At 41.1% G+C, this 15,088-nt stretch overlaps 1 protein-coding gene across 1 annotated transcript in view; it reads left to right on the top strand.

The window, feature by feature from the left end:
* The window catches only part of hs6st3b (heparan sulfate 6-O-sulfotransferase 3b), a 94,915-nt gene extending 81,841 nt beyond the window's left edge, over positions 1-13,074 (top strand). Inside the window, exons 4-5 of the mRNA XM_039006254.1 lie at positions 12,162-12,887; positions 13,047-13,074. Coding sequence (XP_038862182.1) covers positions 12,162-12,887; positions 13,047-13,074 — 754 coding nt within the window. The remainder of the gene's footprint in view (positions 1-12,161; positions 12,888-13,046) is intronic.
* The last annotated feature ends 2,014 nt before the right edge of the window (positions 13,075-15,088 follow it).

Here is a 15,088-nt window from a genome sequence, read left to right as displayed (position 1 = left end):
CGCTAGGCTAAGTCCAAAAAAATGTATCCTCATGTTAGCTGAACAGCAGAAGATTTATTTGAGCTGGGACCCATAGCGTGTAGCGGAGCAGGGGGCAGTATTTATAGTGAATAACCCCAGGCTACATTATTACTGAACTTATTTCTTGGCTTCACGCCAGGCAATCCCCAGGGAGATGCTTCAAGCAGGGCAAAGACGAGGTACCACCGTGTTTAAAAAAAACTTTCCTTCACTTTCTAGCTGTAAGACCACGGCTCGTTTGCCTTACTCCATGCAGCTAAACTGGTGGGGAGGCAGTGCTTTTCTCACTGCTGGGAAGCACATTTCTCCCACAGGATACCACTCCTGCGTTAATGAGACGATGTAGATGATGGAACCAAGAGGACATTGTTTGCCCTCTATAGAATCTGCCATCTGATGTGTACACTACTGTAAACATTGCCCTGCTTTTTCTATGTATATCACAAGAAGTTGACTTTGTACAAGACTCTATGTTGTTGAGCACAAGCGCGTTTAGAATGTTGTTTGCAGGCTGAGGAGGATGAGTGCTCTTAAGGCTGAGCGAAGCAGCAGTTTAGCCTGGGGCGGCACTAGCGACATACTCCTATCTCCATAATGTCATGCTGTTGCCTAGCTAAGGCCTGACATGATCTGGTACTCAGATACATGCTACTCAGATCATGTCAGGGGGTAGTGAAATAACTGAGGCTGATGCTGTGGGGATGGGGAGCATAGAAACCCTCTATTGACAGGAGAGCACAGCAGGTGAGCCTGACGGTCAGGGGTAGATGAGGAGAATAATGCAGTATTGTAGCTTAATGGTAGTGTAGCCTGTCTAAGGGATACTAGATACAATCAGGTCTCAAATGATTGATACTCTTGATAAAGTTTAGCGAAAAAGGCTGTATAAAATAAGTAATACAAAATATATTGCATGAAAAACAAAATGAACAATTTTATTATTTTATTATACTAATACAATTGCTCAGAGAAAGAGATTTTGTTTAACAAGTAATAAAAACAAATCGCTAAAAGATAGGGGTCAAAATGATTGGCAGCCATTTTCAGTACTCCAGCACCTTCCCCTTGTGAGGATAATGACATGGCCTTTTTTCTAAAATGTTTTATGAGATTGGAGAACACATTGGGAGGGATCTTGGAACATTCCTCATACAGAATCTTTCTAGATCCTTGATATCAGCTTATGGACTGCCCTCTTCAATTTAAACCACAGGTTTTCGATGAGGTTTAAATCCGGAGACTAAGATGGCTATTGCAAAATGTTGATTTTGTCGCCAATGGATTTTGGGGGTTGCCAATGGGCTTGGGGTTATTGTCGTACTGAAGGATTCACTTGCTGCCAAGTTTCAGCCTCCTGGCAGAGGTAACCAGGTTTCTTCGCAAAAATATCCTGGTATTGGGTATAGTTCATGAGGGCTGGTCATGCAGATAAATGTAAGTCAGATAAATGAAAAGACGATTTTTGCTGGGCTCTTAGGACTCATAGGCTTAACAAGGGCCCCTATCTTTTACAGTAGATATGGGGTTCATTTCTGCAAATGCATCCTAATTTCAATGCCAAACCCACCACTGATGTGCTTGGCCAAAGAGGTCTATTTTCATGTCATCCAACAAATATAAACCGGGAGTTTGCTAAATGACATTGGAACTTGGATTGGAACCGGTGCTACGGTCAGATGACATGAAAACAAAGCTCTTTGGCCACACACACACCAGTGGTGGGTTTGGAGTCTAAATTAGGAGGCATTTGCAGAAATGAACCCCATACTTACTGTAAAATATGTTGGTGAATCTTTGACGTTATGGAACTATTTTGCTTCCACTGGTCCTGGGGCCCTTGTTAAAGTCAACGACGTCATGATCTTTACACAGTACCAGGACATTTTAGTCAAAACACCTGGTTTTGCTGAACACTTGGCCGCAAGTGGACCTTCCAGCAAGACAATAACCCCAAACACAAATGAAAATCCACAAATAAATGGTTCATTGACAACAAAATCAACATTTTGCATTGACCCTCAGTCTCTGGGCTTGGACCCCATTGAAAGCTTGTCATTTGAATTGAAGAGGGGAGGCAGTAGATAAGCACAGACATAGGATCTGTAAGATCTCTCTATGGAGGAATGTTCAAAGAGCCCTTACATTATGTTCTCCAATCTCATAAAACATTTTAGAAAAAGGCTCAGTGTCGTTATCCTTAACGAAGAGCTGCAGTTAGTTTCAGAATGGGTGGCAAGGAATAAGTTAGTCCTAAATATTTCAAAAACTAAAAGCATTGTATTTGGGACAAATCATTCACTAAACCGTAAACCTCAACTTAATCTTGTAATGAATAATGTGGAAATTGAGGAAATTGAGGTGATTTAAACTGCTTGGAGTAACCCTGGATTGTAAACTGTCATGGTCAAAACACATTGATACAACAGTAGGTAAGATGGGGAGAAGTCTGTCCATAATAAAGCGATGCTCTGCCTTAACAACACTGTCAACAAGGCAGGTCCCACAGGCCCTAGTTTTATCGCACATAGACTACTGTTCAGTAGGGTGGTCAGGTGCCACAAAGAGGGACATTAATAATATGCATGCAATCTGTCATGGCTCAAAGTGGAAGAGAGATTAACTTCATCACTACTTGTTTTTGTAAGAAGTGTTGACAAGCTGAATGTACCGAGCTGTTTGTTTAAACTACTAGCACACAGCTTGGACATCCATACATACCCCACAAGACATGCCACCAGAGGTCTCTTCAAAGTCCCAAAGTCCAGAACAGACTATGGGAGGCGCACAGTACTAGATAGAGCCATGGCTACATGGAACTCTATTCCACATCAGGTAGAATCAGATAAAAGAAACAGGTAAAAATACACCTTATGGAACAGCGGAGACTCTGAAAAGACACACACACACAGGTACAGACACACGCATACACACACAAGCGCTAGCACACGCAATCTACACACACGTACATTGTAATATTGTTGTATGGTGGTATTAAACATTTTGTATTGTAATTATGTAGTGGTGTAATAATGTTATATGATGTACTGTTTTATCTTTTGTTTTATATGTAATGTTAGTGCCTTCATGCGTTTGGACCCCAGGAAGAGTAGCTGCTGCCTTGGCAAGTAAAAAAGTATTACTTGTTAAACAAAATCTATTTCTCTGAGCAACTGAATTAGTACGCTCCATATGTGTAACCTCCCAGTCATTTATTTGGTAAAAAAACACCAATGTTTCGGCATCACTGTGCCTTCTTCACCCTGAAGGGATGCCGAAACATTGGTGTTTTTTTACCCAATAAATGACTGGGTGGTTATACATATGGAGCGTGCGGGTTAATTCTCCGTTAGTCAGCACCTCTACACAAAATCATTTTCTTTGGTTGGGCGCCAGCTCATGCTTTCTATTAGACAATTGTATTAGTATAAAATAATATAATTTCCCAATTTTTTGGAGCATAGAGTATAGCTCAGTATTTGTGTTATTTGTTTTATACAGTCTATTTTGCTCATATTTGTCAAGGATGCCACTAATGTTGGACCTGACTGGCTGTATGCGGAACTTTATGTCCACATTACTTTGTTAAGTGGCAATTTACTGAGGAGAATAATAGCCAAGGATTTCTTCTTTGACCTGTATCTCTTTCACTTCTGCATTTCATTAGGTTGTTGATTCAGGTGTATGAAACCCAAATTAGTGACTATTTTTTAATAACACTTGCTAATATGAGTAATGAAGTAGAGTAAATGATCGTCTCTCTACAGGCAGTATGATAGAACTAATACACCGTCCCAAACCGTCAGCACAGTTTCATTATTAGGAATTGATTTCTCCTCTCCTGAAACAGCTTGCACTGGATCACATTCTCCCTTATAGTGATTTCAGATATAGCAAGCTGCAATCTCGGGTGAGGCAGGCATACAGTAGCAGACTAAATTTGTTTGTCCCCATTAAATCAAACTGTCTGCTGGAGTTTTGCTTCTTTTTTTGTCAACACTAGGCTACAGACAGAGACTTTTTTTCACAGCAATTTAATATTTTTTAAACAACCAGATCTAACACTACAATGTATGAACGAAAGCTCCACAGTTGTTAATATCAGTATGAGAGAGAGGAGAGAGCAAAACACAGGGAGAGGGAAAGAGAGAGATAGAGGGGGTAGAGTGAAGGAGGTGGTGGAAGAGACAGACGACTCGAATCAGAAGCGTGATTCATCTGACAACCTTTAGAGCACTGAAAGGTTGGGAATCCTGAGGGAGCGCTGATGTCTGTAGGCCATGGAGGAGAAGCAGAGTGGAGAGCTGAGGAAAGGCCAGGAGTCAAGTGAGGTGTACATCTACAGGAACAACATCTCCTCAGGTAAAACCCTTGTCATTGGACAGTCTTCTTGTATATTGACATCAAAGGACTGGGAATGGACATGGTCACCTCTAACTATAATACAGTGCTTGCTCTGTGGACATGTTCTGGATTGGTTTGAGTAAAGTCAAACTCATTAAGGCGATTTATTGACAGGATATTGAAAATGACACTTGCATAATAAGCCAAGTTTACACAGACACTCCTGCTCCAATGACATGGATGTTAAACGAGTCACTGGAAGTGTCTGTCCCAAAAGCATGACCTGCGATGCATATTGAAGGTTGGATATAATGCTTTTTTTATTATGTCTAAGGGGACAGACAAATATTAATACGTTCACATGATTTAAAGCACAAACTAGTTTATGCTTGCTTTTGTCAAGCTTTATCATTTTCTCTGTGATACATCTCTTTAATAAACGGAAACCTTTGAATAAAAGGTATCAGCACAGAGAGTTGTTTGACCCTTGTAACCCTGCTGGGCAGACTGTGAACTTCTGAGGCTCCTGAAAAGCAGCGTCTGATCCTTATTATACCTCAGTGGTCTGATCAGCAAGCTTTAGACGGAGGGAGCAGTAGGTTTGAGGTTTTGCCAGGTCCAAGATGAAACGCAGCGCGCCCCTCTGAAATGGCCTCAAGCGCAGTCCACTGGAATTTGTTGCATATTCATTTCTATTACATGATGCAGGGCACAAATAGGTGTCGAGCAAGTCTAATCAGCCGCCGAACATAAAGTTTGTCTCAGCACACACTACACATCCCCTGTCTAATTCCAGCAGACCACATCGAGCTAGCAAACAAAGCGATCAAAGCTTTTCTAAAGCGACTGTAAACCAGACATGGCACAATAGCAAGTGAGCAGATTGAGGGAGAACCTCAAGGGAAAGATATCAGAGGCAATTTCTTCAAACAACACTCCATAGTTTTCCCTGACACGAGATCAGTCAGCTTTGGTGCTGAAGTTTCTGGACAAGGTTTGCCTTACTTATTTGCAGGCACACAGTGGTAGACATTTAGTAGCAGAATAGTTTATAGCAAAGTTCTGCACAGTTAGCAGACAGATCTGTAGTTTGGTTCTACCTGCAGGCATCTGCTACAAGTTTATGCCCAGACTTCACTGATTCCAGTTCCAAATCCAATCCAATTTTATTGGTCACATACACGTGTTTAGCAGATGTTATTGCAGGTGTAGCGAAATGTTTGTAAAGTTGGTTGACTTTTGAAGCCAGTTCCCTCACCTCAGTGAAGACCATGTGCTTGGGCTAAATGTATACTTTCCTTTTTAGTAGCATGCAATCATGGAGTGGCTGCGGGCTGGCATCATGTCGTTGAGGTTAATTACAGGCAATTAAAAGCCAGTTGGCTGTTGAGCTGACACTGGCTTGGATGAATAGTAGTTTACCGTCTGCACAGATGGGTCCCTGTGTGGAGAGATGGGAGAGGAGGTAGAGATGGAGGAGGAAGGGGCAAGTCTCTGTCACTCTTCCTGTGGTGCTGTGCCAGTCTTTAGGAGAGGCTGATGTCCTTCCTACTGCTTTTATCCAGCTTGGTTTAAGGAAGAAATCCTAAAAGAGAGAGGTACTGTGTTGGTAGGTCCTCAGCTACTGTAAAGCCGCTATTGTTTGCCAGTAAATAACTCTCTATCTCTCAGATTATCGATTGCGATAGCAGAAATTGGAGCATATTGTGTTGATAGTGATTGGAATTTAAGTTGTAGTAGACAGATAAATCTGACATTTTAATCAGATATTCATCAGATTCCGTAAATATGACGTCTTCCTCATGTGCATAGTGCACAGTTTCTATAAAAGTTTAAACATCCATAAACATCCAGAGCTGCATTACTTCCTCTCAGCCTTATTGGAATTCATATGCTCTTATAGTCCTCTTCCATGTTAATGACCTGTCGTTAGTCTCCGCTCCAGTTGGGTCTTGCTGCAGCTTCTTAGAGGTAGCATTCTGGAGCTGACTGAGATGCAATATGCTTCACATCCATTATTGATCCATGATTAACTGGGGTTCAGCAGGCCTCTCAACTTAAACACTTTAAGTGGGCTGGAAATTCTTGGCACAGGATGTGTCTCTGTCTGCATCCTGGGGGCTTTATGGAACGACGCCAAATTAAAAAATGTTTTATGTCCTTTAATCATTTTCTGTTTACCCAATCACACGTAAACAAATCAACAGGGAGAAATCATCAGCATATTAACAAACTCCAATTATTATCTCTGAAGATTCAAGATAGCAACTGCCAGCTCCACTTGGGATTGCGGATAACGGCTATATGAAGTGATTATTAAAACAGGACGATGGGGGGTAGCTCGCTGGGCCGACTCACCCCCCTGTCTAAAGTCCGTCTGTGGCATGCAGGGCCAGTCTCCTTTCTCTCTCGATACTTTGATGCTGATGCGCCGTGACACTGATGGTGCACATGGATGACCTTTGAGCGTCCTGGCGTGCTCAGGCAACACTTGCTGCATGTGTTTGTGTCCCTGATACAGGCTAATGAGGATGTGTCTGTCTGCTGTAGCCGGGGCTGGGAGATCCACTCCAGGAGGAAGAGAAGAGCCAGGATACAGCTGCTGCCAGCGGGGCTCTAATCACAGCTTACTGCCTGAGACACACTGCCAACTCACCACGGGCGGGAGAGAGAGAGGGTGCTCTGCTCTACTCACCACCCACTCACTACACTGCACTCTCCTGCACCCATACATACTGACGCCATGGCACATAGTTACATCATATGGGAGTGATTGGAGTGTTAGGGTATACTTTCTGAAACCTTTTCCCAACAATATTTGATTTAGTGATAATCATGGTAATCATGATTGATCGTGTCATTGCTGTTAAGTAATTGATGCATAAGGAACAAACAAGTTTTCATATTACATACTTTAGTGTCATTTAATAATAATATGCTATTACTGTGAAGATGCCATGTGTTGCCTGGAGACACAGAAAAACAGACATAAATATTGCTGTTCTATGTTGCTAATATTCAGGGGGTCTTAATATATACAGTGCCTTCAGAAAGTATTCACACCCCTTGACTTTTTACACATTTTGTTATGTTACAAAGTGGCTTTAAAATGTATTTAATTGTCCTTTTTTTATTATTAATGATCCACACACAATACTCTGTAATGTCAAAGTGGAAGAAAAGTTATACAATGTTTTTTTTATTATTATTAAAAATAAAACACTCATATATCTTAATTCGATAAGTATTCAACCCACTGAGTCAATACATGTTAGAATCACTGTTGGCAACAATTACAGCTGGTAATGTTTTGGGGTAAGTTTCTAAGAGCTTTGCATACCTGGATTGTACAATATATGCCTATTATTCTTTTTTAAATTCTTCAACTTCTGTCAAGTTGGTGGTTGATCGTTGCTAGACAGCCATTTCCAAGTCTTGCCATTGATTTTCAAGCTGATTTAAGTAAAAACTGTAACTAGGCCACTCAGGAACATTCAATGTTGTCTTAGTAAGCAACTCCAGTGTATATTTGTCCTTGTGTTTTTGGTTATTGTCCTGCTGGACGGTGAATTTGTCTCCCAGTGTCTGTTGGAAAGCAGACTGAACTAGTTTTTCCTCTATAATTTTGCCTGTGCTTAGCTCTAATACATATATTTTTATCGTATATAACTCCCTAGTCCTTGCCCAAGACAAGCATACCCATAACATGATGCAGCCACCACCATGGTTGAAAATATGAAGAGTGGTACTTAGTTATGTGTTGTGATGGACTATCCCCAGACATAACACTTTGTATTCAGGAGTTAATTTCTTTGCCACTTTTTTTTGCAGTTTTACTTTAGTGCCTTATTGCAAACAGGATGTATGTTCTGGAATATTTTTATTCTGTACAGGCTTCCTTCTTATCTCTTTGTCATTTAGGTTAATATTGTGGAGTAACTACAATGTTGTTGATCTATCCTCAGTTTTCTCCTATCACAGCCATTAAACTTTGTAACTGTTTTAAAATCACCATGGTGAAATCCTTGAGTCTTTCCTTTCTCACTTGCAACTGAGTTAGGAATGACACCTGTATCTTTATAGTGACTGGGTGTATTGCTACACCATCCAAAGCGTAATTGATCATTTCACCATGCTCAAATAAATATTCAGTGTCTGCTTTTTAATTTTCACCTATCTACTACAAATTCTACTTCTCCCTTGTCAGTTCTGTTAAATCTGCACTTTGAAAATAAGAGTGCTGCAATTATGACACGGTCATGACCATAGTCACAGTCTGAAAGGATACACCACAAAGTAACATTCAGAATCTAGAAATCTTTGTTGAAGGTCTACACTTAACGGATTTTGTGTCACTGATCTAGACACAATACCCCATAATGTCAAAGTGGAATTTTGTTTTTACATTATTATCATTATTTTTTACAAATGAATAACATATGAAAAGCTGAATGTGTTGAGTCTAAGTATTCAACCCCTTTGTTATGGCAAGCCTAAATACGTACAGGAGTAAAAATGTGCTTAACGTGTCACATAAAAAGTTGCATGGACACACTCTAAGTGCAATAATAGTGGTTAACATGATTTTGGAATGACTACCCCATCTCTGTACCACACACATACAATTATCTGTAAGGTCCCTCAGTCGAAAAGTGAATTTCAAGCACAGATTCAACCACAAAGACCAGGGAGGATTCCCAATGCCTCACAAGAAGGGCACCTATTAGTAGAAAACAAGGAGCGGGACATCCTCCTCAGAATACCTAAAACAATGACTATACGAGACTGTACCATTGGTTAAAAAACTGGGCCATGAGTGTGTGCATGCGTGTGTATACCAGCGTACGTACAACCCTGCATGTGCATACGTCTGTTTACCTGTGTGTGTGTGTGTGTGTGTGTGTGTTTATGGAGGACCTGAAAAGCCGAGCAGCTTTGGAATCAGTGTGAAGTCTCAGCGGCACATCCCACTTTATCCGGCCAGTCTGCTCTCCCGGGTCACATCCGAATGCGGCCCCATTAAATATTCACTGGCACTCAGAGGACGTCACCTTAGGGGAGGCTTGCCCAGCCAACACCTGCCCCAGCCCTTCACTGCTCTCTACCTCAGGCTGCCTTGACATACCGACCTGGAGTTTGGGAGTCTGATGTTTTTCCTTTGAAGTTGTCAGAAAGCCCTGTGTTGATAGAGCAGCTGTGGAATTTGTGTAAATGGGCAGCTCTCTTTGCAATGTAAAGTGACGAAAACATTATATCAGGTGTCTCTTCAAAAGTTTATTTATTTATTTTTACTATTTTATACATTGTAGAGTAATAGTGAAGACATACAAACTATGAAATAACACATATGGAATCATGTAGTAACCAAAAAAGTGTTAAACATATCAAAATATATTTTATTTTTGAGATTCTTAAAAGTAGCCACCCTTTTCCTTGACAGCTTTGCACACTCTTGGCATTCTCTCAACCAGCCTCATGAGGTAGTCACCTAGAATGCATTTCAATTAACAGGTGTGCCTTGTTAAAAGTTAATTTGTGGAGTTTCTTTCGTTTTTAATGAATGAATATTCATACAATGAATATGTATGAACTTTCCAATTTGTAAGTCGCTCTGGATAAGAGCGTCTGCTAAATGACTTAAATGTAAATGTTAAATGTAATGTAATGCGTTTGAGCCAATCAGTTGTGTTGTGACAAGGTAGGGGTGGTATACAGAAGATAGCCCTACTTGGTAAAAGACCAAGTCCATATTATGGTAAGAACAGCTCAAATAAGCAAAGAGAAATGAAGGTCAGTCAATCTGGAAAATTTCAAGAACTTTTAAAGTTTCTTCAAGTGCAGTCACAAAAACCATTAAGCGCTGTTATGAAACTGGCTCTCATTGGGACCGCCACAGGAAAGGAAGACACAGAGTTACCTCTGCTGCAGAGGATTAGTTCATTAGAGTTACCAGCCTCAGAAATTGCAGCCCAAATAAATGCTTCACAGAGTTCAAGTAACAGACACATTTCAACATCAACTGTTCAGAGGAGACAATGTGAATCAGGCCTTCATGGTCAAATTTCTGTAAATAAACCACTACTAAAGGACACCAATAATAAGAAGAGACTTGTTTGGGCCAAGAAACACGAGCAATGGATATTATACCAGTGGAAATCTGTCCTTTGGTCTGATGAGTCCAAATTTGAGATTTTAGGTTCCAACCGCCGTGTCTTTGTGAGACGCAGAGTAGGTGAATGGATGGTTCGCACCGTGAAGCATGGAGGAGGAGGTGTGATGGTGTTAGGGTGCTTTGCTGGTGACTATGTACGTGATTTATTTAGAATTCAAGGCCCACTTAACCAGCATGTCTATCACAGCAGTCTGCAGTGATACACCATCCCATCTGGTTTGAGCTTAGTGGGACTATCATTTGTTTTTTTAAACAGGACCATGACACAAAACACACCTCCAGGCTGTGTAAATGCTATTTGACCAAGAAGAGTGATGGAGTGTGGCATCAGATAACCTGGTCTCCATAATCACCTGACCTCAACCCAATTGAGATGGAAAAGCAGCCAAAAAGTGCTCAGCATATGTGGGAACTCCTTGAAGACTGTTGTAAAAGCATTCCTCATGAAGCTGGTTGAGAGAATGCCAAGAGTGTAAAAAGCTGTCATCAAGGCAAAGGGTAGCTACTTGTAAGAATCTCAAATATATTTAGATTTTTAAACACTTTTTTGGTTACTACATGATTCCATATGTGTTATTTCATAGTTTTGATATCTTCACTATTATTCTACATTATATAAAATAGTAAAAATAAAGAAAAACCTGGTAATGAGTAGGTGTGTCTAAACTTTTGACTGGTACTGTATGTTTTTGCCATTTGGAGCTGGTTAGTATCGTGTATTTAAAAAATAGTTTTTACCTTTATTTAACTAGGTATTGTGGAATTGTAGTACTGTATATGATTTCTACTGCCTACATATCGTTTTATTATGATTCCTACTGCCTACATACATTTTTATTGAGTAGGTTGCAGAGTATGTTCTCGACATCTTTTGACAATGTTTTCACTCTGTACTACATTGCTTACTGCTATGGATTTTTCCAGCACATTCTCCAATTTTACTGTAGCCTGTACTGAGTTACTCTCCTTTGAATGTCCTTAAGTTTGCACTGCAGGAATCTGATTAATTGAAAAAAAATTATGTTCAGTGGCTGTCCCTAGGCTTACAATGATTGAGGAGATAGTCCCTCTCTGTAGGAGAGGCAGTGATGTGTATAAAAATAATATCTTTCATTTAATAGCTCTCCTCTCCAAAGTGCTACTGGAATTTCTCCTCTAAAACATAGAGCTTAGTTTGGTAGACAACTGATGGGTAAAGCACTTGATTAGGACTGCAAAAGACTTCTGTCAAAAACACTTTATCCTCATTCAGGTAAGCCAGAACATTGAGGAATGGATCTGATAGGTTTTATATACAACATCGGTCAACTAGGTTTTTGCTTCAGGTTATTTCTGATGACTAGACATGCTCATGATCAAATAGTACAACCTTAGCTGAGTTGTAAAACACCCATTACTTTGTTGATATTCCCCTACCATTGACATGATAAATCACTTTTGTGTTCAAGGACAACAGGGAAAAAGACCTCTCTGATAATCTCTCTAAAGTTTCAGTTTGGTAATTAGCATCCAACCTTGAAGTGCGATACACAGTCACAAAAGTCACCATCTGTCAGTACAATGCTGCGTGGGCCTGTGTGATGTTGATGTGTTCATAGCTCTCTGGCTGTGTTTGTTTTGGCTGCAGGGACTTCTACTACATAACCATGCTGCGTGACCCCGTCTCCCGCTACCTGAGCGAGTGGAAGCACGTGCAGCGCGGCGCCACCTGGAAGACCTCCCTGCACATGTGTGACGGGCGCTCGCCCACACAGGACGAACTGCCCACCTGCTACAGCGGGGACGACTGGTCGGGCGTCACCCTAACCGAGTTCATGGACTGCTCGTCCAACCTGGCCAACAACCGACAGGTGCGCATGCTGGCCGACCTCAACCTGGTAGGCTGCTACAACCTGTCCTCTATGAACGAGAGTGATCGCAACCACATCCTGCTGGGCAGCGCCATGAACAACCTGAAGAACATGGCCTTCTACGGACTGACCGAGTTCCAGCGCAAGACGCAGTACCTGTTTGAGCGGACGTTCAGCCTGCGCTTCATCGCCGCCTTCACTCAGATCAACAGCACGCGCGCCGCCAACGTGGACCTGAGCGAGGCCGTGCGCCGCCGCATCGAGGAGCTCAACTATCTGGACGTGCAGCTGTACGAGTATGCCAAGGACCTGTTCCTCCAGCGTTTCCAGTACACCCGCCAGCGCGAGCACCAGGCGGAGCGATTGAAGAGGCGCGAGGAGCGCCGATGGCTTCGAGAGCAGAGGGAGCAGAGCAGGGCCTCACTTCCCAGACGCCGGGGGTACGGGGGCGGAGGCGACCTGGCCCCGACCACTGAAGACTACACCAGCCAGGTGGCCCGCTGGTGAGGTCATACCCTGGCCACACACACAGAGAGAGGTCACTGGTGATCACCTCCAGAATCATCTCACATGGTACTCTCTCTCTCTCTCTGCCTATGTCAATCTCTCTCTATCGCTCTATCTTTTTCTGTCTACTATCTCTATCTTTATCTCTTTCTCAGCTTCAGTGTGATCCTAGCGCTCTGCTAAAGTTTCTTTCTGGTTATGAAACTGCCAAGTCTGTGAGTCAGTATCACAGAAGCTCTGCCTTGGAGTGCCCTTTGGTGTCTTAAATCTTCAAATGGATGGTTTAATGTATTTATTTGTAATTAATTGTTTTGCTGCTCCTTTGCTTTCCTGCCTCTTAGTCATGGTTATTTATTATCATGTAGATTATGATAACTCTTTAAAGGCAGTAAATTAAGCTTAAAGAAGACACAATCAAAAGACGCTGCTAGTAAATAAGTTTTTATTGGGACTCAATGTCAAGGGGTGGATATCAATCAGTGTTTTTTTGTTGCGACTGGCAGGAATATAGTAGTTCAACAGAAAACAATATAAAAGTGCTGATTCTCGCATGTCATGTGTCCATATTATATTTGAGAAACGGTTTGAGGATGGAGAGTTTCTTCCAAAAGAAATGATGAGAGCCAAAGTACACCGACTTAGAAAATATTTGTCTTTGTTTACGTAGCTAATGTTTTCTTAATGGGACCTTGCAAATTGACAACTTCTCAGAAATAAGATAATGTATTTAATTTCATTTTATCATGGCAGTTTCAATTATATTTAAATTTCCCTCAAACAAATATAGTGTAGTTGTAGTCAGTCAAGATAACGTCAGATGTTTTGATTATGATGCAAAAATGTTTTCTAGGGTGCAATATTCAGTAGTCTACATGCAACACCTTTCAAGTTTCAACTCGGAAGAACTGCTGCTCCTGTTCATCCACTATCTGTGTGTTGGCATGTGAAGTCAATCATAGACTCACAAAGAGAGGATTACCCTGAAGAAAATCAGCCTGATTTCTATTCTGCACTGACCAGACTTACCACATTCAGCTTTCACATTACAAATGGAAAGAACTCCTCAAGGAAGATTTTTCAAAAATGTTAAGCTTGGATTGTTGAAGTAGTCTTCTCCAGAAGGTAGAGATAACCAGTATGTAAATGCTCTAGGTGAGGACTGAGGAGCCAGGTCAGTGTGGTTGGTGTGTGGACTGACTGTCAATGAGGTTATCGGCATTCGGCCCTCGTGCTCACCCCGTCACACTCCGTGGTTTAACATGTTTGTGGAGCCCACGCCAATGGCATTGTGGGCTGTGAGGGGGGTTCTAATGCTACCAGAATAACAGCCTGAGATGACACGGTAGCAGAACACAGTAGTTTCCTGTAGTAGGAAGGAGATTAAATGTACCATATCTAGTTTCATGTCTGATTGTCCCCCTCAAAATACAGGTAACTTCTGAATGAACATTAAACAAACATGAAAGTATCAAAGGAGATGAATCTAATTGTTATGGTTGAATTACTTGCAGATGGCTGTGATGATGATATCATGTTAGATTAAATATTGGATTTGCTATTCTGATCTGTTGTTCTGTTACGAACATTTCAACTCTCCAATGACAATATTTTTTATACAAATATGAATTTGCTGCTGCTTTCATTTTCACATTTATCCTGTTTTTACTTGATTTTTTCAGAAGATGTCGGTCTGTCTGATCACTGAGCAGTTTTGGTCCATTAACCTTAACCGATGAGTGGAATTTTTTGTTGTTTAAGTAAGTTTGTATCCAGTTAGTTGATTTACTGTAATGTAATAGTAACCATTATCACAGTTTGGGTTGGTATCCCTAATCCAGATTAGGCCTGCTCTTGGACTAAAAAACCTGCTAAATGGAAAAGCTCTATTGAAAATTATTTTTCATTCAGGAATATGCAGCATCTGTTTGCAGGAAACTGTTTTTTGTTTTTGTTTTAAGTAAATGTTTAAGCTATACAATTATTGGAGTGTGTGTGCGTGCGTACCATTATTGTAAATTGATCACAAGTTTGCCTGCAATTTCAGTGAGCCAACACACCATGTTTATACATTGCCCCAGCATTTTCAAATCAACATTATGGATACAATACCAAGTTTTATTTTGGGGGGGGGGGGGGGGGGGGTAGAATGTGCTGTGAAGCAATCTCCCTGCTGAAAATAAACGCTTATATTCATGTT

This window comes from Salvelinus namaycush, chromosome 13, assembly GCF_016432855.1.
Source record: "Salvelinus namaycush isolate Seneca chromosome 13, SaNama_1.0, whole genome shotgun sequence".
Lineage (NCBI taxonomy): Eukaryota > Metazoa > Chordata > Actinopteri > Salmoniformes > Salmonidae > Salvelinus > Salvelinus namaycush.
The sequence above is the reverse complement of the archived record's forward strand: the minus strand, read 5'-3'. Positions and strand labels throughout refer to the sequence as shown.